This window comes from Ceratotherium simum, chromosome 9, assembly GCF_057802395.1.
Source record: "Ceratotherium simum simum isolate JZ-2026a chromosome 9, ASM5780239v1, whole genome shotgun sequence".
NCBI classification, from domain to species: Eukaryota; Metazoa; Chordata; class Mammalia; order Perissodactyla; family Rhinocerotidae; genus Ceratotherium; species Ceratotherium simum.
The window spans coordinates 39775297-39797583 of record NC_141908.1 but is presented as its reverse complement, the minus strand read 5'-3'; the positions used below and the strand labels follow the sequence as shown (position 1 = coordinate 39797583).

Below are 22287 nucleotides of genomic sequence, written 5' to 3'. Positions count from 1 at the left end.
GCGCTCTTCTCTTCTTGCTTCCTTTGGGTGGTTGGCCCTTACATCATCTCAGGAAAGGCAAATCTAGCAGTGTTTCCATCTTTGCTCCCCATTTCCCTCATCATCCTCCCCAGTTTCCTCCCTGCTTCCATCTAGCCCCAAATCTTTAGCTTTCCCTTGAATTTCCTATTCTAGGCTCAGCTTATACCATCTCTTATAGTTCTCCTACTACTATAGTTCTGGCAATTTCTAGAACAGTCACCCTGGTACCACCTTGCTCTCACTACTCTTTTAAATGGCTTATTATAAATCTGTGTTCATTTTGTCTTCTTCCCAGTATGCTTCTGGGAAGGGTAAACTGCGGGTCAGGTATTACACCTGTTTTTTTTAAACTTTATTTATTTATTTTTTCCCCCCAAACCCCCATAGATAGTTGTATGTCATAGCTGCACATCCTTCCAGCTGCTGTATGTGGGACGTGGCCTCAGCATGGCCAGAGAAGCGGTGCGTCGGTGTGCGCCTGGGATCCGAACCTGGGCTGCCAGCAGCGGAGCACGCGCACCCAACCGCTAAGCCACGGGGCCGGCCCTACACCTGTTTGACAAGGAACAGAAAGGTTGAGTTGCTTGCTTAAGGTTTAAGAACTAGTATGAGTCAGACGTAGAACCCTAGTCTCCTAATCTCAGTCCAATGTTCCAGCTAGCACCCACCATCTGGCTTATACTTTGCTACTGTCCTCTGGGGAGTGGTGGTTGACCTTGAACTTCTGTGCATTTATTTGCCTTGCAACACTTACCTTTCTGGAGTATTTCTGACAATAGTCTCAGAGGACCGGGAACCGAGCTAAGCTAAACTGGGGTGGTTAGGACTGTCTTACTGATTCATGCTGGCATTGGCTGAAGGCTCGATATTGTCTCAAACAATTCTCTTATTCCTGAAAAAGAGCCAAGCAACACAGGGGAGGGTGTGGGATGCATCAATATGACCACTGGGCCTTAGCCAGGTGCCTTTGGCATTTCAGGAATCAGAGACAGGCTTGGCATCAGCTCATACTCCAAGGGTTGTCAAGCTGTAAAATGATGGACTGGAGTGCTGACCCTGTCCTTGGGTAAAGAGAAGTGGTGATTATTGGATAGCATTATAATTTAGAGGAGCAGAACGATGGCACTGTGAGTGACAGCTAACCTCTGTGGAAAAAGAATGTGGTTGTCCCCTACCATCACCTGAGGATGCCCTTGGTCATCCATATTTGAGTATATGAAGAGTGTGTGTGTGTGTGTGTGTGGTGGAGGGTAGGAAAGCTAGAGCAGGTTGAACTATGGCAACACTTTCCCTCCCAGCCCCACCTCTAATTAAATCAACCTCTATACCCCAACCACAATGCTCTGTAGCATCGTGACCCCCTCAGCTCTAGAGCATGAACTTTCTGGGAGGCCCCGAGCAAATCTCTCACTGAAACTGTAATCCTACCTTCCATCCTTGATTGCTTTGCAGAGGAGAATATGTCTGTAATAAATCTAATTTTTTCATTTTCCTTCACCAAACCTTCAAAACAAACTATGCATTTATGTGGGGAAACTGGAAAAGACATTTCACCTCAAGTGAAAATTTGAGCATCTTAGACAAACACACTGAGAAGAATCAGTGCTCATATTTGCAAAGAATATTGGCCTTTGCAAAGCTCAGCGTACTCCTCTCTAACCTTTGCCTTCAAAGAGAATTCTCTGTGGGTGGAACAACTCAGGGTCAGCATCAAGGAGAAGAGAACTTATCCAGTGGGGTAAAATGGAACAGTCAAGTATTCTGGATTCTCCACTTATTCAATAGAGTTCCACATGTAAATATCAACGGGATCCTGACCTGGACCAAAAGGAGGCCCAAGAATGCAGTGGATTTATAATTTTGGATGCTTTATTATCTAAAGTCAAAAGAGAAGATACAAAAGCTGTTTTATTTACCAAGCAAGTGCACTAGGCCTATGGAAAGTTCTGGTCCTTTTTGCTAAGCTGTCAGATGTTCGAGGCAGTTGGCCAGATGGCTATGTTTTACGTCCCAGCTTAACATTTTCGAGGCTGCTGAATAATGTAGATCCTTTTCAGTGGGGTGACCTTCTCCAGAGCAGGTCTGGGTTTTTGATGTGCCATGTGCACTATTGCTGGAAATTTATGGCTGAGCTAAAGGTGAGAAGGAAAGAAAAAAATAAGCATATTGAATCTTTTTGGTCATGAAGTATTAAAGTAGTAGAATGCAATATGGTTGGTCAAGGGAATTTCACAATTTTGTTTACTTTTTTGATAGCATCTCTCCTTTTCCATACCACTTCAGCTCTGGACCTATGGGTGTATGCATTAACCTGGGTTTTCCCTCATTAGCTTATCACTAATTTTTAAAGTTATAAAATACATTATATAAAAAAATAATATACATAATGTATATGTGCATTTAGATATGTTTTGAAGTGACATTTTTTGTGTGTGTGTGTGTGTGGAAGATTAGCCCTTAGCTAACATCTGATGCCAACCCTGCTCTTTTTCCTGAGGAAGATTGGCTCTGGGCTAACATCCATGCCCATCCTCTACTTTATATGGGATGCCACCACAGCATGGCTTGACAAGCGGTGCATTGGTCTGTGCCCGGGATCAGAACCTGTGAACCCTGGGCCACCGAAGTGGAACGCGCACACTTAACTGCTGCGCCACTGGGATGGCCCCTGAAGTGACATTTTTAAAGGTAGAAATGATTAATTATTTCTGCATCAGTCCTCTAATATTAGCAATTATTCTGGCATGAGTATGCATATATGGGTCACTATATTCTAAGAAGACTGTGGGATCATTGGAGAAGGTCCTGAGGGGGAGGAACCCCTCAATTGTCAAGAGATCAAGAATAAAGAACCTCTGAAAGAAGTTAGGAAGAGTTAGGGTTATTTATTAGGTTGAAGCATGTGAAATTGCTATTTTTGTGGGTAAAAAATGGTCTAATATTGGCCATTTCATATGGTTCAGTCTAAAAAGCCTGGTGAAGAGAAGGCTGAAGAATGACTTACTAGCTTCAGGTAACAAAAGTCCTCCTTAGTCATGTCCACAGAAGACATCTATGAGGAAACAGGCTTAAACAGATTTAAATTAACACAGACTGAGACTTTTTGACAGCAAGAGGAATTTCACATAGAACCAAGAGACCTCATGGAATTTACATTACGGACAGCTTAAAGTCAAAAGGAAGCCCAATGCTGCAAGCACTTCAGATGCAGTTTTCCTAGGAGGAGAATTTGGACCCAGTGATCTTTTGGATCCATTCCAGTTCAGTTCTTGATTTTCAAGCCCATTGACACAACATAAAAGTACCTAAGGACACCTTCCTTAGCCAGCAAGGTAGGGATGCCTCAGCTCACTGGGAATTTAACTTATCACTATTGAGCTTAGATGCCCTTGCTTTGACACTCAAATTAAATAAAAGGGGTGATAAACTGTTCATGACCCCAAGCATCACATTGTGTATGGTTTGTTTGTGCTCTACTAAACCAGGGAAACCATATGTGCCTTATATCTCTTCTCAAACATCCCTGAGCTCTGGGCACACAGCATTCCCTTTCATGTGAAACTTGACTCCAAGATGTCCTGTCTTCTTGGTCTTAAAAAATTAAACACATTGGAAGAATACACACTGAAGTGTTAACAATAGTTATTTCTGAGGGACAGAATTATGGGCAATTCCTAGTCTTTTTCTTTACTTTGCCTATCAGTATTTTTCTAAAATTTTTCTTTTAAAATGAGCAGGTACAAGTTATGTAATAATTAAACTCACAGATGGTCTATGCTGGCTTTTTAGCAGAAAGGAAGAAACATAATTTAGGTATTGGTCATAAATATTGCTTTAAGAATCTACAAAAAGAACTGGTGACTTTTTTTGTCAGATCAATTATCATTGGGCCGCATGACATGCATTTTATAGTGTGGTAAGGGCAGAGTGTTTTGTTTTGTTTTTCTTTTAACATTAGAACCAGAAAGAAACTTAAGAGGTCACTGACTTGAGTAGTTTTCTTCCAGACTGAGTATCTTTAGTGTCAAACTAAAACAGATGAGTTATATCAGGTTCGCTCTAAATCACATTCAAGAGATCACAGGTGGGAAGAACAACTCGGCAAGTTACTTAAAGTTAAATGTAAGGTAAAGGGAGGTGAGAAAGGAAATGAACAAATAATTCTGATATAACAGACATCTGGGCAATTAGCCAAGGTGAGATGGGGCAAGATGACAAGTTGAGACAGAAGAGAGAAAGGCACAATGTTGATTGTTGTTCCTAAGGCATGAGAGTGATGATGGGAGGAGGTGGGGAAGCAAAAGAGAAATGAGAACACTGCAGTGGAACACACTTATTGCTGAATTTGACACTAACTCAGTATTTGAACATCTCCAGGGTAATCTCCACAATTTAGGGGCTACATTTTTTTAATCACTTAAAAAGCTGTGGTAAAATACACATAACATAAATTTACCATTTCAACCACTTTTAAATGTACAGTGTAGCAACATTAAATACATTTTCGTTGTTGTGTAACCATCCCTACCATCCATCTCCAGAACTTTTTCATCATACCACACTGAAACTCTGTACCCATTAATCAACAACTCCTCATCCCCTCCTCCCCCAGTGTCTGGCAACTACCATTCTACCTTCTGTCTCTATGAACTTGAGTACTCTAGGTATCTCATGTAAGTGAAATCATGCAATATTTGTCCTTTTGTGTCTGGCTTATTTCATTTAGCATAATGTCTTCAAGGTCTATCCATGTTATATTATGTGTCAGAATTTCTTTCTTTTTTAAGGCTGAATAATGTTCCATTGTGTGTGGATATACCACATTTTGTTTATCCCTTTTTATGCTGATGGACACTTGGGTTGCTTCCACTTCTCGACTATTGTGAATAATGCTGCTGTGAACACTGGTGTACAAATATCTGTTCAAGTCTCTGCTTTCAATTCTTTTGGGTATACACCCAGAAGTGGAATTGCTGGACTATATGGTAATTTATGTTTAATTTTTTGAGGAACTGCCATATTGTTCTCCATAGTGGCTGCACCATTTTACATTCTCACCAGTAATGCACAAGGGTTAGGGCCTACATTTTAACTAAGGCATTTAACTGAGGTTCTAAAAGCTCTGCTCAACTGCATCTCAGGAGGGGAATGCCACGGGTCAGAATGAATGGGAGATTCCTCCTGGGGCCTATTGGCCATCTGTGAACTGGTCTGGGAAAGTTTAGGTGAATAAAGGAAAATTAACAGGATTAAGAAGGAAGTGGAAATAATTCTGGCAAAGATAATAACTTTGGAGAAACTGCCTATAATTGTTAAATTACAAATGTACAAGTTTTGTGGGGCAAGTAGCAGGGTTTTACAGGAACTTTTGAAAATACAAGAGTCAAGCTCTGTTTCGCATATACCCTACCCTCTCAATCAGGAACATCCTAATGTAGGAGGACTTGGGGGTTGTGGGTGGAGAGTCTTCCACTAGAATTGATGAGACTGTAAATAAAATAGTCAACCCCAAAAGGCCTTAATTCTTTGTTGTAGATTTTGTATCAGTGGAGATAGGAAGATTTTATTTTCAAGTCTGAACTGGAAATAAGTAGGCATAGCTTTCTGGAGTACAACCTACAGCCAACTGTGATTTAGTTTGGCATCTTAGCTGTGAGGAAGCTTTGGCTTTTTCCTTGTTAGTCTTTGTAAAAGGATAGGGTTTGTAGAATGAAACGTGTTTCTTCTCTGATTCATTAGGGTAAGAGAATCTAGGGTGATCCCACAAGAGAAAAAAATTCAAGGCTAGTATATGTGTAAGGATTCTGCCTTGCTGTGGCTCCATCACTTAAGGGGCACCATATTGAACTTGAAAAGCAGATCAATAGAAACTTGCACATTGAGAATTTACCTTCATCTTGGGTAGCTGTGATCTCAGAACCTATACTTTAGTTTGAGAAAAAGCAGAAGAAATATGATAAAGGTCTTTGTGATTGAGCTGTGAAAGAAATTCTAGATGCAAGAAAATCAGTGGCAGGTTTTGTTTTAGAGCCTGAAGTTAGGTCGTATTAGTCGACTAGCAGCTCTTCCATTCATCTTTCCAGGGTGTTAAATTTCAACTTGAATGTTGGCACTTAGATTTCTACACCCCGTTAAGCAAAGTGCTTAAAACAAAACATTCAGCTTGAGTCAATGAAATTCAAGGATACTCCTACGGTGATGAGAATCTACAGAACAAGAGAAACCTTTTTAGATTTGCAGATGCCTTTGATAGTTTCCTCTCTCCCCCATGAGCCCATTTCACATCCATCTCACTAGCTTTGGCAGTGGTGACACATCTGGCAACTTGAAAAGTGGCCCCAACTTTAACTAGGCTTCAACATTCCACCCCCCTCCACACTGTAATCCAACCCTGTTACTAATGTTTTAACTGGATACTTTCATGTTTGGCAAAGTTTCACAGCTATTGTCAAACTTAACTTTCAAAACCGTCCAGAGAATTAATGTATTTGGCAGTATCATTCTCTATCACACCTTGCCTTAAAAAAAATTAAGTTAATGAGCAACCATAAATCTCAGAGGAGCTATGTGACTTCTAAAAGGTCAAACAACCTGTAAGGAGTAGGAAAACTTGGTCTAAGATTAGGTCTCCCAGATTTTTAGCCTAGAGAGCTTTTGGGGTTACATAACCCCTTTTCTGCAGGAATACCATTATGTGGCCTGTCACTGGGCAACATGAATTCTCTCATTATTTAGGGCTGGAAGAGTTGGGAAGGTCTGGCTGGGGTAGCGATGGAAGGAGAAAGGTAGTGGGACAGAGGATTGTGCGCTGGGAGGAGTTGGGGAAATAGTGGGAGGGGAAATTTTAGGCTGCTTCCCACTTAGATATGTACAATTCCAACCTTTGGAGACTGTTTTTCAGTCTCCCAAATCTTAAACTCTATGTTGGTTTTAAAGTAGGGTATGCAGAGATGAATAGCATTATGGGTAGAAATTTCCTGCCATGATTGAATGGTTGATGAGATCCTATGAATAGGGCTGTACTCTCACTCTCTCAGTTCTTAAATTGGTATGAGGATTAACATGGGTTCTTGGAACTAGACATAATTCTAGCTGAGGTCATGGATAAAGGTCAATAAACGCAGAGGATATGACCCTCATTTCTGCTACTGTATTTCTTCTGGCCAATGGTTATGGTATATGGTTAGGTCTTCATGACATATATATTGTGGTGGGAATCACTGTAATGCAGGTGAAAATTTATCAGCAGATCCCTATATCTATCTTTCTTTATCTTTTATATGTCTTTAATTTTTTTGTATGAGACTGTATAGTTTGTGCATTTTTTTGTTTAAAAAAATTAAGGTATAACTTATCTACAGTAAAATGTACCCTCTTTGGTGTATAGTTCTCGGGTTTTCACAAGTGCATTCAGTCTGTGACCACCACCACAAGCGAGATATAGAACTGTTCCATCACCCCCTAAAATTCCCTCTTGTCACTTTGTGGTCAACCTCTCCTCCCATCTCCAGCTCCTGACAACCACTGATCTCAGCAGATCTATTTTTAAAAGGCATTAGTCTTTGTACCCCAGATTGACCTTTATTATGAAATCCTATTGTGCTTCATGTTGAATTATGGATTCAGGGAGGATTTTCCGTAGCTGTAAGGAAACATGTGGATCCCACCAGCTTCCATATTCAAGATAGTCATTTATGGTCATCTTGGGACTTGATTTTGTTGCTGGCTGCTTATCCTTTGCCTGGGATTCCAAGTGATGCCCTGAAGGATATCTGCCTGGGACTAGATGCTAACACTTACTGAGGGCTAATTGTGTCTGGCTCTGTGCTAAGACTTTGCACATGTTTACAAGTTTATTTTATTCTCACAATTATCTCTGTGAAGTGGATACTATTAACCATATTCCCATTTACAGATGAGGAAACAGGCACAGAAAAGTCAAGAAACCTGCCCAGGGACACACAGCTAGTGAGTGACAGAGCCAGCATAAGACCCAGGCCTCTGGGCTCTGATGCCAGAACCTGTTTTAACCAGGAATCTATGCAATCTTATCCACAGTCCTACTCCAGTAAACACTGAGCTGTTAAAGGGTTTTTTTTTTGCGAGGGGGGGGGCAGGAAGATCAGCCCTGAGCTAACATCCATGCCAATCCTCCTCTTTTTGGTGAGGAAGACTGGCCCTGAGCTAACATCCGTGCCGATCCTCCTCCACTTTATATGGGACGCCGCCACAGCATGGCCTGACAAGTGGTGGGTTGGTGCGCACCCAAGATCGGAACGCTGGGCGGCCAGCAGCGGAGCGCGTGCACTTAACTGCTATGCCATGGGGCCAGCCCCTGTTAAAGTGTTTTTTAAAGATTTTTTTATTTTTTTTTATTTTTTGCCCCCAAAGCCCCAGTAGATAGTTGTATGTCATAGCTGCACACCCTTCTAGTTGCTGTATGTGGGACTCGGCCCCAGGATGGGCAGAGAAGTGGTGCCTCGATGCGCACCCGGGATCCGAACCCGGGCCGCCAGCATCGCAGCATGCGCACTTAACCACCAAGCCACAGGGCCGGCCCTAAAGTGTTTTTTAATAGGTGTAGTTGCTGTTAAAAATATTTGTAACAGCACACCATCTCAATGTTTTCTTATGGTTTCCAAATGCAACTTACTATTATTGTTGTTATTTGATTCTTCTTTTTATCTTTGAAATAAAAAAGTGATATTTTTAACTGAAAGGGAAAGAACCCTTCTATGTCATAAATATACGCATATATATCTATAAAAAATAATATAGACTGCATCATACCTAACGTACAGCATAATCAACCTTTATTGTAAACATTTTATTTTGGGTTAACTTATATTCTAGAGGAACGTGTCTATTCCATCCAGTTCCACTTACAGCTGTGGTCTTCTCTTGTCCCTGAGGAAGAGGCGTTTAGTGGGCAGGAGCAAGAGAATATGAGATGCAGGAGTGGACAGCTTGTGTTGCCCTGAGGGCATCATCCATCCCTGCCCTTCTTGAAAAGCTAGGAAGTCAGAGAGTCACTTATGACCTCATCTCAAATCTATCTGATGGGAGAACCAAGCCCCCTGCATTAGAAGGCTCTGTAGTGATAGCCTATAATCAGGATCTTGCCTTGTATGATCTGCCTTGTAACATCCCATGGACTTCAGACACACCTTCTCATTTCACTGCCGTAAAACCAACGCTACCAAACGGAACAGAGAGTGCCAACAGGTTACTCTGTAGCAGGCAATGTTCTGAAAACTTCAGGTGTGTGAACTCATTTACTCCACACAACAACTCTGTGAGGTATACACTCTTCCTTATCTCCATTTTACAAATGATAAATCTGAGGCACAGGATAAGTAACCTGCTAAGGTCATACAGAGAGTAAACGGAGGAGCCACTGCCCAACGGTGGCCCCAGAGGTCTAGCCACACAGTTTCTGCTCTAATCTTTTTCAGACCCCTGATTTTGGAAGTAATAGCAAGTCTTCCTTCTAGAAAGTGTACCCAGTCCTGTCCCTTCAATAAATGTGGGAGCAGCTGTAAGAGTGGTTCTTCACTGCCTTAAATGCAGTGTATCTGCCCCCTAGAAGTAGAATAAGGACCCTCACTCGGCTCACCTACAAAATTTAACAGCAAACTATTAAATCCAAAACCAAACCACTGTCTATCTGGTAAGAGTTTTCTGAGTTTCTTGAGCTACTTAGAAGAAATTCAAGATATAGAAAGAAAAATAGCAATGCTCACCCACCTTTATAAATAGACTTTACCGGATAAACCCAGCCAGTGCCCAGCCTTCCTCCAGCCATCAACTGTGCAACCCTCTAGCACCCACCCTCACACCTCAAATCAAATATTTCCTTACGGGAATGCAGTGGTGGGGAAGAAGGTCAAAAACTGCTGAATTCCCAATACACAGCTGCCTTTTTATAAAAATAGGCCAAAATTTCCAAGAAACGTGTGGGATGGCCAAGCAAAGTTCTGTCAACTTGGTGTCATGATTCTTGTTTTATGTTCTATCTTATCTTTGAAATGATTTATGAAATAGACACTAGGAATTTGGGAGAAACAGCTTTTCTCACCAAAACCTCCTTGTGTTCCTCAGACTCAGAGCAGATCCTTTCACAAGGACATCAAACCTCTGAGTTGGAAAAAATGTCAGTGGTCATCAGCTCATTCACCCGTGCAGCCTCATGGGATGGGAGGATCATACTGACTGGGAGTGTCACGTGATGTGCCTCACCCATGGCTCACCTTCTCCAGTGTGTCATTCAGGGCGTCCATCGCCTGTATTTTGGCAACATTTGCAACGGCACTGCAAAGATGAAAAGAAATTTCATATAGGACCTGAAAACTTTTCTACTAAAGAGGCTAAATGATTTATACAGAGGGCTATGTAGTTGGCCTTTAAGCTTTCACTCTGCTTGACCTCACCTAGAAGACAAAAAATCCTGCCTCTGTGTGCCCACATGCTACAACAAACTTTGTAGGCCAAATTATTATTATTATTATTTTTTAATTTTTTGTTGAAGTATAGTATGTATGCAGAAAAGTGCATATAATATCAGTGTAGAGCTTGGTGAATATTCACAAACTTAAAACATTAGTCAAACCAGCTGCCCCTTCGGATAACCACTCCCCTGACTGATAGCCCCATAGATTAGTTTTGACTGTTTTTGTACTTCATAAAACGAATCACACAGCATGTACTCTTTGGTGTCTGGCTTCTTTTTCTCAGACCAAGTTATTTTGTAGGAGAGTTTCAATCAGGGCTGAGCCTGCAGTACAATTTCTTGAAGGAAACTCTGCACTTGGCATATTTTCTTTTCCTGGATGATTTGTGTGGGTTAGTAGAAGTCATTAGGAGATAGACATAGATGGATGATGCTTAGAAATTTATTTTCTATGGTATAGTCTTCTGAAGCTATTCTCCAAGAAGATGTAAGGAGAGGTGTTTGTCCATGAAAACGAGGCACTCGTATCTCGGGCGTACACTCACAAAGCAGGTGTGAATGGAGAGGTGAATTCATGGTGGAGCGAATGTAGCACCAGCTTCTGGGCCTCTCGCCGCACACGCTCCTTCCAAGGCCCTGGGAGTGGCCCTAGCCATTTCGAATTTGTAATTTTTTATTATTTTTTCTTCAAAATGGCCCCTGAATTCTATAAGCTTCAGGCCCCAAATACTTATATTTATCCCTGGTAAATAGGGCAAGAGAGAGAGGTATTTCTTGCAAGTTCTGTAGCAGTCCAATTCCCATCTTTTGATGACTATTAGAGAACAATTAAGTTTTTTAAGAGAGTCCCACTCACCACTTTACTACTTTCTGGGCAACTCTCCTTTCTGCATTTTTCGGCTGATGTTAGAATTAACAGTAAGTCCCCATTTTCTGAGGTACAGAGAAATGAATGACATGTCTACTGGCTGCCAACTAGAAGGTCATTTCCAAGCCATGACCCATAAGTTCCTGAGCCCCTGGCCCAGGCATGTTAACCTGTCAAAATGAACAGGGCTAATGCTTGAGTCAAGTTTTGGTAACAGAATAGGATTTCAAAATTAACCAGCTTTCCAATTCGACAACAGTCTGGTATCATTTACAGAGTGCTTTCTCTATTCTAGGAACTGTCCTAGACGCTGGGTCAGAAGAGAAATAATACGTGACCCCTACTCTTGAGGACTTACAGCTTGGCTTTCATTATGTGATGGTTATTTTCTGATATCAGAAGAAACAAAAACTGCTAAAGAGGCAAATGAGTATTTCATTTTAAAGTAGGAAAAACTCTCAAGAAATTTCCTTCCCATGGGAAGAAAAGTTTAAAAGTGATCTAAAAATAATTTTATATGAAAGAGCCAGAGAAATTCCATAGTCTATTTCCCTCTGTATTCTCTTTCTGAGAAGTTACATTTTTAACTGTTCAGGACATACCTTGAGCATCTTCTAATCCACTAGTTTTTAATCACTCATCAACTCATCCATGGAAACCATCTTGAAATTAACAGTCTCTGAAGCACCTATTACACTACTTGGAGAAGCCAGTTCCACAGGTTTCTTTCTTTTTGAGCGTACTCATTTTCCTTAACCGCAGCATAGAGTGGTTGGGCCATTTGCACACTCAATCCAGCCCCCAGCTCTCTGCTTAGCTCTGGGAATAGCTCAGTGTGTCAAGGTTATGACAGAAGGAGCAGGGAGAAACCAACCTGAGCATCTATATGCCTTCTGGCTATGCCAAATATGTGGCCATTATTTTCTAAATAATTGAGTGATGAATTTAAAACAAAAAAAATGCATTTATTTTTAATTCAGGAGATTTGCTTCAGCAGAGAGCATATTACGAAAACAGGGCCAGCCTAGGGATAATATTTTAAAGGCTAGTGTGAAAATAGGACAAAGGGACGTGTGTCAGCTTTGGATGCATTCAGGACTGTGCTTCTTAAGTATGAGGCAGCTGGGCTGGCTGCAGAGAGCAGGAAGGTGGGTGGGGGCAGTGATGGGGCCCAGAGAGAGTCCTCCACATGGTAGCTACCTCTCACCTACAGCCCCATCACCACTGATCATGACCCCTAACATCCCCCCCACCCCCACCCCGCCCCGCTGCTGGCTGCCTCAGCCTTACTTAGCAAATGCCTAGGGAGCCTTGGTTTGTCCTAAAATACAGGGAGGTCTCTGACTTCTGGAAGCAGAGCCACTCAAAACTCCTCGAGGTGATGGAGGAGAAGAAATTAAGCAGAAATCCCTACCTTGTTTTGGTATGTTTCTCCAAGATGCCAATTTCTTGTTTTTTGGAAATTCGCATTCCTCCAGCTTTTACTATAAAAAATAAACATCGACATGGGAATGGTTAGAACAGCAAGGGAAGGCTTGCTTTGTCATTCAAGGTATGAATTTAGATTTGAAAAGAATTTTAGAATTTTACTTTTTAAAGATCTAATCTTTTATCTAAAACAACACAAGAAAAAGTGACCCTGAAATAGCATAAGAAAAAATACTATTTTGGGTAAACAAGGTGGGGCGGAGGAGAAGGGCTGAACTCTGCTTGTTTGTGTTGGGAGATGGTAAACTGAGGCTGAAAAGGCAGCAGGTTACACCTTTGATTTGGGGAGGAGAATAACAACATACTGCCTTAGGCATTTTCACTGAAAAACATTTTTTCTTGTTATCAAACTAATTACATTCGTCATGATAGCAAACGACAATTACAATGTGACCCCCCTATTTTCCCACAGGATTAAAGTTTGTGCAAGGCTTGCATTTTTTCTTTCAACCAAAGCTTTCAAAAGCCAGATTCCCAGAGATGAGCCAAGAGTCAGGACGTGCGGTGATAACAAGCATTTAATTCAAGAGAGAGGCTTCTGATCCCACCAGATACGGACGTTCCATCCCAGACCCCAAACCTCGGATGTTGGTCAAACTCAGATGTTCTAATGAGTAATTAAACTGTATTAATAATCTTGCCATTCAAGAGATCAATTAGTGTTAATCAGGCTACAGATGACCTAACAGCAATTCAAGTGTTTGACAACGTCAGATGAAATCAACTTTTGAAAAGGAACAACCCATTTCAGATTGCAAGTCAAAGCAAATACTTTTTTCTGTTCCCATGAAATTTGCACATCTAAAATCTGACAAGCTCAAATGAGAAAAAGCTAAATGGACATTGATTTGTTTGAACTTGTTAATTCTTTTTATGGAAATGTCAAACTGGCAATTTTCTGAATTTCCAATAAAGTGAAAAATAAGGAAAACTTGTTCTATTTCTCAACGCCCTTTCGAACTGACTTCATCATTGTTCTTTTACAATTATTTTTTTGATTATGTAATACACGCATAAAATACACAATTCAAAAAGCATGAAAAGGTTTACAGTATCTCTCCTATGGCTTTTTTCCAGCCCCCTAGATCATCTCCCTAGATACTGCTAATGTTATATTTCCTAGGTATTCATCCACAGATATTCTATACAGATACCTACATATTATTATTTTAAAATGGCAGCATAAGATATGCATTGTTCTGCATCTTGTTTGTTTATATTTTTCACTGAATCACATATTTTGAAGTAAGTTCCATATCTATCTATCTATCTATCTATCTATCTATCATCTATCAATGTGTCTTTCTTTTTAACATCTGCTTTAACATTTCATTCTATGAACATTCTGTGTTTACTTAGCCAATTCCCAGATCTTGGACACTTTAGCCGTTTCTAATTTATTGCTATCACAAACAACGCTGCAGTGAATATCTTTTTATATACATAATTTTGCACAAGTGCAAGTATATCCGTGGGATAAATTCCTGGAAGTGATCTTATTCCTTCTTAAGAGTATGTGTATTTGGAATTTTGTTAAATATTGCCAAATTGTCCTTCACAGAGGTTGTCCCAGTTTACAGTCTCACCAGCTGTGATGACAGCAACAATGCGAGCTAGAAAACATTCGGTTTTGTCAACCAATAATTAAAAAAAAAAAAAAGTACCTCGTTTTAATTTGCATTTCTTATATTTTATTAAAGGTTGAGATTGTTTCTCTGTTTTAGAAGCCATTTGTATATTCTTTTTATGAACTGTTCAAATTTTTTGTTGATTTTTTTCTATTGGATTGCTAGTCTTTTTTCTCTTTTTCTTATTGATCTATAGGAGCTCTTTGTTCATGAGATGCATCACAAATATAAAATATAAAATATTTTACGAGTTACTACCTTTTTTGTTAATGTTTTTGCCATGCAGAACTTTGCTGTTTTTATATGAACTTGTCAATCTCTTATGGATTTTTGTATCACTAAGAAATTCCCCCTTCTGATGTTTTATAAACATAATTTCACACTTTCTTCTAGAATTTTTATGGTTTCATTTTGTATAATCAATCTTTGATCATATCTTTAAATCCTTGATGATTCTAGAATATATTTTGTGTAAGTTATGTGGAAGCATGCTTTTTTTTAGATGATCCCAATAATATTGAAAAATTCATCTTTTCTCTATTAATTTGAAATGCCATCTTTATTGTATACTAAGTTCTCATATATGTATATAAGTGTGTGTGTATATATATGTATATGTGTGTGTGTATACATATGTGCATATATATATTTGCAGCTACTTCTGTACTTTTATTGTGTTCCATTAATCTCTCTGTTTATATGCCATTACAACACTATTTTAATAATTGTAGCATTATATTTTAATATCTGATGGAATTAGTTCTACTTTGCTACATTTCCTTTGTAGACTTTTACTAGCTATTCTTTTTTTTTTTTTTTGTGAGGAGATCAGCCCTGTGCTAACATCCACCAATCCTCCTCTTTTTTTGCTGAGGAAGCCTGGCTCTGGGCTAACATCCGTGCCCATCTTCCTCCACTTTATATGGGACGCCGTCACAGCATGGCTTGCCAAGCAGTGCATCGGTGCGTGCTGGCAAACCCCGGGCCGCTGCAGCAGAGCGCACACACTTAACCACTTGCGCCACCGGGCAGGCCCCTAGCTATTCTTACTTATTTTTCCATATGAACTTTAGAATCAGTTTGTCAATTCCCTCCAAGAAATTCAGTTGGTATTTTTTTAATGATCTTGTTTTAAGTTTATAGATTTTTTTAAAGGGAAGATTTATATTTAATATTCCTGTTGGCTTTCTATTCAAGAACATGATATGCTTTTCCACTGTTTACATCTTCTTTTGAGTCCTTCAGTAACTTGTTTACATAAATCTTACACATTTATTATTAGATTTATTCCCTAAGCATTTTATCTTTGTTGTTGCTGTTGCTATTATAAATGGGCCTATTCTACCATTATAACCCTAATAGATTTTTGTTCTTATATCAACATTATTGATTTTTATACACAGATCTTATTGAATTCTCTTATGGTTTATAACAGTTTTTTTTGTTGATTCTCTTAGGTTTTCCAGGTAAAAAAATTATATAACCTGCAAAGAATTATAATATCACTTCCTCTAAAATAACATTAAATAGTGGTGATGGTAGACATCTTTGTCATCCTAATTTGCAAGGGACTGCTTTTAGTGTTTTCCTATTAAGCATGATATGTACTTAGATGGATATATACACACACACACACAAATATATATATATGTATATATATTTGTATATATAGTTCATCATGTTAAGGAAATATCCTTCTACTGTTGTTTCATTGGGCTTAAAAAATTACAAATACATGTTGAATTTTATCAAATGCATTTTTGGTATACATGGATATGATTATATGGTTTTTGTCCTTAATGTGGTTACTTATGTTAATAGATATTAATACATAAAGATATATTAATGGATATTTTACTATCAAATCATTCTTGCATTCATGGAATAAACTCCACTTGGTCATTTTGAATCATCAAGTTGTTTTTTTATTGATTATAAAAGCCTCTCACTATAAGATTGTAATATTAGATACAGTCTAGGGAAAAAATGCTGTTTTCATTCATGGTCTGCTTTAAATTCACACACACACACGTATATGAAAAAAAGGCACACAAAGTAATCGACAGAAATAAAATTATGTGGAAACATCATCTGAACAGCCCCAGAATACAGAGGTGAAATAAACCAAAAGATGGCTTTTTGGGGAAGACTAAGGAGTATGTGCCTGTGTGAAGGGTAGTGTTGTTCACAGCACCCTTGTCTCTTCTACCAAGAGGAATCAAATAGAGGTTTAGAGCTTGGGCCTTCTATACCCTTCCCAATAATAATTTTCCTTATGACAAGTGCTTGTTAAATATGGAGGGCTATAATTATTTCCTTATTAAGTGTTTCTTTTGTTTTCCCTGATTCTACACATTTTCTTCCACCTGGATTGATCAATATCGCCAACTGTAGAAGCAAAGTTGTTATAGTTAAAATAAGCAATAGTTAAAAATGAGAAGACTTTTAGAATGTTGAGTTCTGTGCCACTCATTTGAGAGGACATTGGCAATCTAGGGAGTATCCAGAGGAGAGTAAACAGAGTGGAGAAGGGAGTTGTGTCACACGAGGAACTTGGGAATCTGGAAAGATCACTTCCTAGGAAGTAAAGATTCAAGGGAGGTTAAGGTGCCATCTTCAAAGATCTGAGGGGCTGTCGTGTGGAGGAGGAATGGTTTCCTGGTGAGAAAATGTTATGTAGGGTCAGAGAGCTCTACCCCTCCTGAGCTCTGTGACCTTGAGCAAGACCCTTAAACCCCTCTGAGACTCAGTTTCTGCATTCTTCAATAATACTGATTCTTTAGCTTGCTCTAGAGGTGACATAAGCACCTGTACAGGGTAGGCACTTAATAATTAGTAGTTATTACTATTTATATTTATCTTATATTGTTCCAGAGGAGAGAATGAAGACCAAATGATGAAGTTCCAGAAAGGCAGAATCTGGCTACATAGCACAATTTGTGTTATTCAAAGTGAAGAGGATTGCCTGGTCCAATAGTATGTCCTTTGCCCCTCTGTGTGTTAAAGTAAAGAAAAGAAGTCTACCTGCCATGGGTATCTTAGGAGGATTTGGGGGAATTTGGTAGAAGTTGAACGAGATGATCTTTATTATAAAGTCCTTACTGTGATTCTAACTCTTCTCATCTACCTCCAAAAAAAATCTATCACTTCTTCCCTTCGTAAAGAATATAGGGCGCTTACCAGAAAAACAAATGCCAAAAGAAATGTAAAAAGAATGCAAACATGGGAGTTCATTCTTAAGAACAATAAAGCAGAGACACTTGAGGAGAAATTAAATATCTTTCCGGAAGATTTCTACTTCCATCTAGGAGTCTTTGAATCCTTTCTGGTATAGGCTGTGGGCTCTAACTGAGTGATTTAGGAAGCATAACTAAACCACATCTTGGATTTCCACAGTTCTTATACCAAACCTATTCTGGTAGGTAATCTCACTTGTTTGGCCATATATCATAGAAAGAAGCAGAAGGTCACCATACTATAGATAGATACATTGAGATATTAGATTAAGGCTTTCGCTACATTGGGGTGACTGAACCAGATGGAACCAGTTTGTGAGAGGGTCATCTTCAAAGCTCTGCTAGGAACACTGGTCACACTGGTCTCCTGGGATCTAGACAAATCATCATAAAAAAACATTTACAACCCAAAACAATCAGGGTCTTGCCCATTTTGCTTATCCCAGATAGGTCTGACTCATAAGACCTCTTTGGAGTTCCACTGTATCTAAATTAGTTCATTTAAATTTGTAATCATTTACCTAATTCTATGTTTGGGACTATATTGTCTTTTGAATCTATGTAGAAGGGCCAACTAGAATTGGGCAAAGTAAGATATGAACTGATTTAACATTTTAACAGGCCTCTGAGTACAAATACATAAGGTAAGACTGTAGGTCCTTTTAATGAACAAAATGAACTGGAGATTAAAAAAGGTAAAAGAGAGAGATGATCTTTTGGATAGTTTCACTAGAAAACTAAATTTATGTGGGGAAAAGAAAACTTTCCTATCTTTGAGTAAGAGTTATACTCTTGTGGTCAGTTTTGCAGTTTATAATTTTTTAAAAATAGACCCTTGAGTTTAGAATGCTATATAATAATTTTCCAGTTAAGATTTTTCCAGACATTTTGCACAGTTTTTGGTAGAGAATAGTCAAGGTAAGGAAAGACAAGCCTGCAAGAAAAATTAAGCGTCTTTTCGTCACTAAGAGAATGGAGAATGCATGTGAGAAAGCTGACCAACATGAAGGTTTGTGCACACTCTGCCTTCTGACTTAGAACTTCTATTTGAAGTTAATTAAAAGGTTAGATGTTTACAAAATGCTCATCTTGCGTTCAGAGTTGATTTGTCAGCAGATTTTAAGCTGCCAATCAAGACCCAAAAGACCCTCAATAGAAAAAGGTTGTGGAGCAAGGAGAGAGGGCTTTGGCATCAGGCCCACTTTATTTCCAAATCTCAGCCCCACTGCCCACCAGCTTTGTGACTTTGGGCAAGCCCTTCAACCTTGCTGACTTTCAGTTTGCTCCTCTATGAAACAAGGATGATGGTACATCATCCGTCTGCAAGGCCGTTGCCATGTCTAGAAGGCTCTGTGCGGGGCCTGATGCACAGTTAGCATTGAGCAAATGGCAGCTGTCCTTGCTGTCATCAAATTCCTGCCCCTGTGATGTTTGGGGTAGTGGGTCTCACAACTTTTCTCTTCAAACCTCAGATCAATCCCCATAAGTTGACTTGAGCAGACTGGAGTTGAAAGAATTAAACCTCTGGTATTTTTTTTTTTAAAAATGATACTGGCCCTTAGGCAGCTATGGTTTCCCCCCATTTTCTGCATTAGTTTCACACTTGGGGGTCACTCCCCAAACTTCCCTCTCTCTTTAATAAGCCAGAAAACTGATTCTCTCTGGGGGTTCAGTGGTGACCCCTCTGATGACTCTGACTTATTTGATTTAAACCAAACTAAAAAGTGCAGGGAGTATAGAAAAACGCATGAACTATTGCTCTTTGTAGTTCATCACATACTTGGCTTCCTCGGACTACTTTCTACTCACCTATTTTCCGCTGTTCACATAATGGGGTTCTTACAAAACTAAGAGCGAGCCAAATCAAAAAAGCAGAAAATCCAAAGCTAAGTTTACTGGAGCCCAGGCCACCTCATGTTTAATGTAGTCTCGTTTCACAGCATAAATTTATAACCAGGGCTAAGAGAGGTGCAATATATTATATTAATATACATGAAAGAAAAACCGCTAAGCACTCCACACGTAGGTGGGAAAGTTATAGCTGGCTGCCTTTTGAGTGGTTTCATTTTTAACTATGATGGGGACAGGCACGTGTATCTTTTCCATTGCAGTTGTTTCTGTTCTGGCCACTGTAGTAGCGCCTAAAGTAGCCCTTGAACATCAGGAGGTCTTGCAATTGGGGAGGATGATTTCTTCTGACAGCTAAGTGTTTTACCAGGCCTGCATTTCAAGCGGATTATCTTTCATGTGCCAGGTACTTTACATAGGTTATCTCCTTTAATCCTCATAACAATCTTATAAGATGGACGTTATTTATTACCCCCCGTTTTTGAGATGAGCAAACTGAGGCTCAGAGATGTCGAATGAAAGCTGGGTTTAAACTCAGGTCTGTCTGATTCCAAAGGCCACATCAGATCCTTCCCACCATATCGTGTCTGTTTCCCACTTTCGGGGATCTATATATTACTTAAAAAAATCAGGCGAAGATTTAATGGAATTCCGGCAACAAATTATTTTTGTGCCATAAATAAAATTTTACACCCTAGCAAACTGGTTCCGACTTAAAAAATGCAGCGAGACAAGCTGAAGGATGAGGCTTCTTTGTTCCCTTGTTCTCAGTGGGGAAGCAAAAGTCTGCCTTCATCTCCATTCTAATTATCCCAAACCTCTTATCTGTAGTGTCACAGTTCATAATAATTAATTGTCTTGCCAGAGGCATTGTGACATGCTTGATGGAGTCATAGTGTGCTATGTACACAGAGTAACTAGCAATCATTAGTGGTGGGACAGAAAGTTCCTGGTGGTTTCATTCAACTTTCATTTGGTTAAGTTTATCTCTGTGTTCTTTGTGCATTAATATAATTTAGCAAATCAGGTTTTAGCTTAACTGTTTTATGAAGGATTGGGTTGGAACTGGCAGGAAAAGAATGGTGTTCTTATTTCTTTTGTCTTTATCTTTGTAATGAGCTTCTCTTCTAATAATCTGCATGTATAGTTCCTGACCATTAATTGGTTAGCATCATTAACTTTAAATATAGATAATGTTAAATACTGCTAAGTCCAATTACAAATATCAAATGTCAGGAGTCAGCCACGGAAGACCAGGGCATGGTGCCCAGAACTGAAAACTCAGAATTAGTAGTAAAAATTCAGACTGTTTTCTGCTGGGCTGCTGCCCACCAGAAAGTCACTGAATCTCTGTGTCAGTTTTTCACGCTTTGCGAAGGTTATACCTGCCATCATCCCCTGTAGCAAAGATGGTGGAAATAACCTTGGCCTAGAGGTGCCAAAGAATTTTACCAATAAATAAATTTTGTAAATGGTGAAAGACAAGAACAAAGGGTCAAGCTCTTAGATCTTTCTTAAGGAAAAGAGAAGGCTGGCAGTTGAAAGAACATAAAACTGGCTAAAAGTAGGCCTGCGTGCTTCAGCCAGTCTATGTAGAACATATGGTTAAGTACAATAAAACTAATTTCCACATTCCAGAGACCTGATGTGAACACCATATGTTAAAAAAAAGCAGAACTGTGAATACTTTGCAAAACACCTTGATAGCTACCTTTTCCAGTCAGCCCCCCACAGTCCTTGGGTTCTTATTAAAAAGCGCTCCTCGGCTTGTTGATAGGCAAACTACATCACTGGTAACACTGCCCCACTCCACAGCCTGAGGAGGGAGAGAGAAATATGGTAGCTCTCCTCTGTGTGGAGGCTGGTTTGCCTGACTATGAAATCAGATGATGTACAGGCATCGTGGGGAGATGGTCTTAGAGCCAGAACCTCTAGGGAGGAAGGTTTCCCTGGCAGTAAATCACCTTCCAGATGTGCGTGTCACTCCTGACCTACAGCCAGGGAGGAAATGTCCAACCTCCGTACCCATCCGTTTCCACAAGCACTGAATGCCTTGTACTCCCATATATAATTAGATTTTAATTCAACTGGGACATGACAAATCCCCAGGTGGTTTTATACACAAACCTAGAAGGATCAAAGACATAGGAGGAAATCAGGCTCCATGAAGTTAGAGTAACAGTGGGAGGTTGAGAACCTCTGCTCTGGTGGGGCACTTCTGCTGAAGGCATAGATGGAAGGAGGGGCAGCAGCAGCAGGGAGGCCTTGCTCTCTGTGGGACAGAGGGCAGGTGGGCAGCCTACCTGCAGGAGGATGCCCCCCTTTCAGTGGGGAGGGCAGGACTTGCACTTCATTTGCCATAGCGCCTGCTGGTGCCGGTGCTGGTGCTCTGGAGGCTGAGTGCCAGCTGTGGCTGCCCCACTGCACCCTGGCTTTATACAGGCGGGGGGCGGGGCCCCTTAAGGGCATCGCTGAGCAGCAACAGGGCTTGTCACCTAGCTCTCTGGGAACCTGCATCTCCTCGGCAAATTTTCTCTTAGAAGAAAACTTTCTTCTTATTCTCTCCATCTGAGAAGGCAAGGTAGCTGGCTAAGGGAACTCTTATTTTCTTTCACAGGAGGCAAGGGAGAGGATGAAGTTCAGTGGAATTCTTTTTCTCTCCAATTATTCATCCATCAAGTATATATGACAATGTGCCAGGCTTTTTGTCATATACTGGCATGACAAGGAGGGCAAGACAAGATCTTT

The 22287-nt window shown here is 39.9% G+C and overlaps 1 protein-coding gene across 1 annotated transcript; it reads right to left on the bottom strand.

Moving 5' to 3' along the window:
- Positions 1 to 1886: 1886 nt before the first annotated feature.
- On the bottom strand, positions 1887 to 21931 carry DAPL1 (death associated protein like 1). The gene is made up of 4 exons (XM_004428287.3): positions 21843 to 21931; positions 12754 to 12823; positions 10272 to 10332; positions 1887 to 2153 (listed from the first exon to the last, which is right to left on the bottom strand). Exons 1-4 carry the CDS (start codon positions 21898 to 21900, stop codon positions 2037 to 2039), a joined length of 306 nt encoding a protein of 101 aa, XP_004428344.1. The 5' UTR covers positions 21901 to 21931; the 3' UTR covers positions 1887 to 2036.
- Between the last annotated feature and the right edge of the window lie 356 nt (positions 21932 to 22287).

Coding starts and splice junctions, on each gene's coding strand:
- DAPL1 (XM_004428287.3), bottom strand. CDS start 21,900: ATGGCAAATGAAGTGCAAGTCCTGCCCTCCCCACTGAAAGGGGGGCAT. Junction 10,333..12,753: donor GAGAAACATACCAAAACAAG/GTAGGGATTTCT, acceptor TCATCTTTGCAG/TGCCGTTGCAAATGTTGCCA. Junction 2,154..10,271: donor TGAATGACACACTGGAGAAG/GTGAGCCATGGG, acceptor TCTCACCTTTAG/CTCAGCCATAAATTTCCAGC.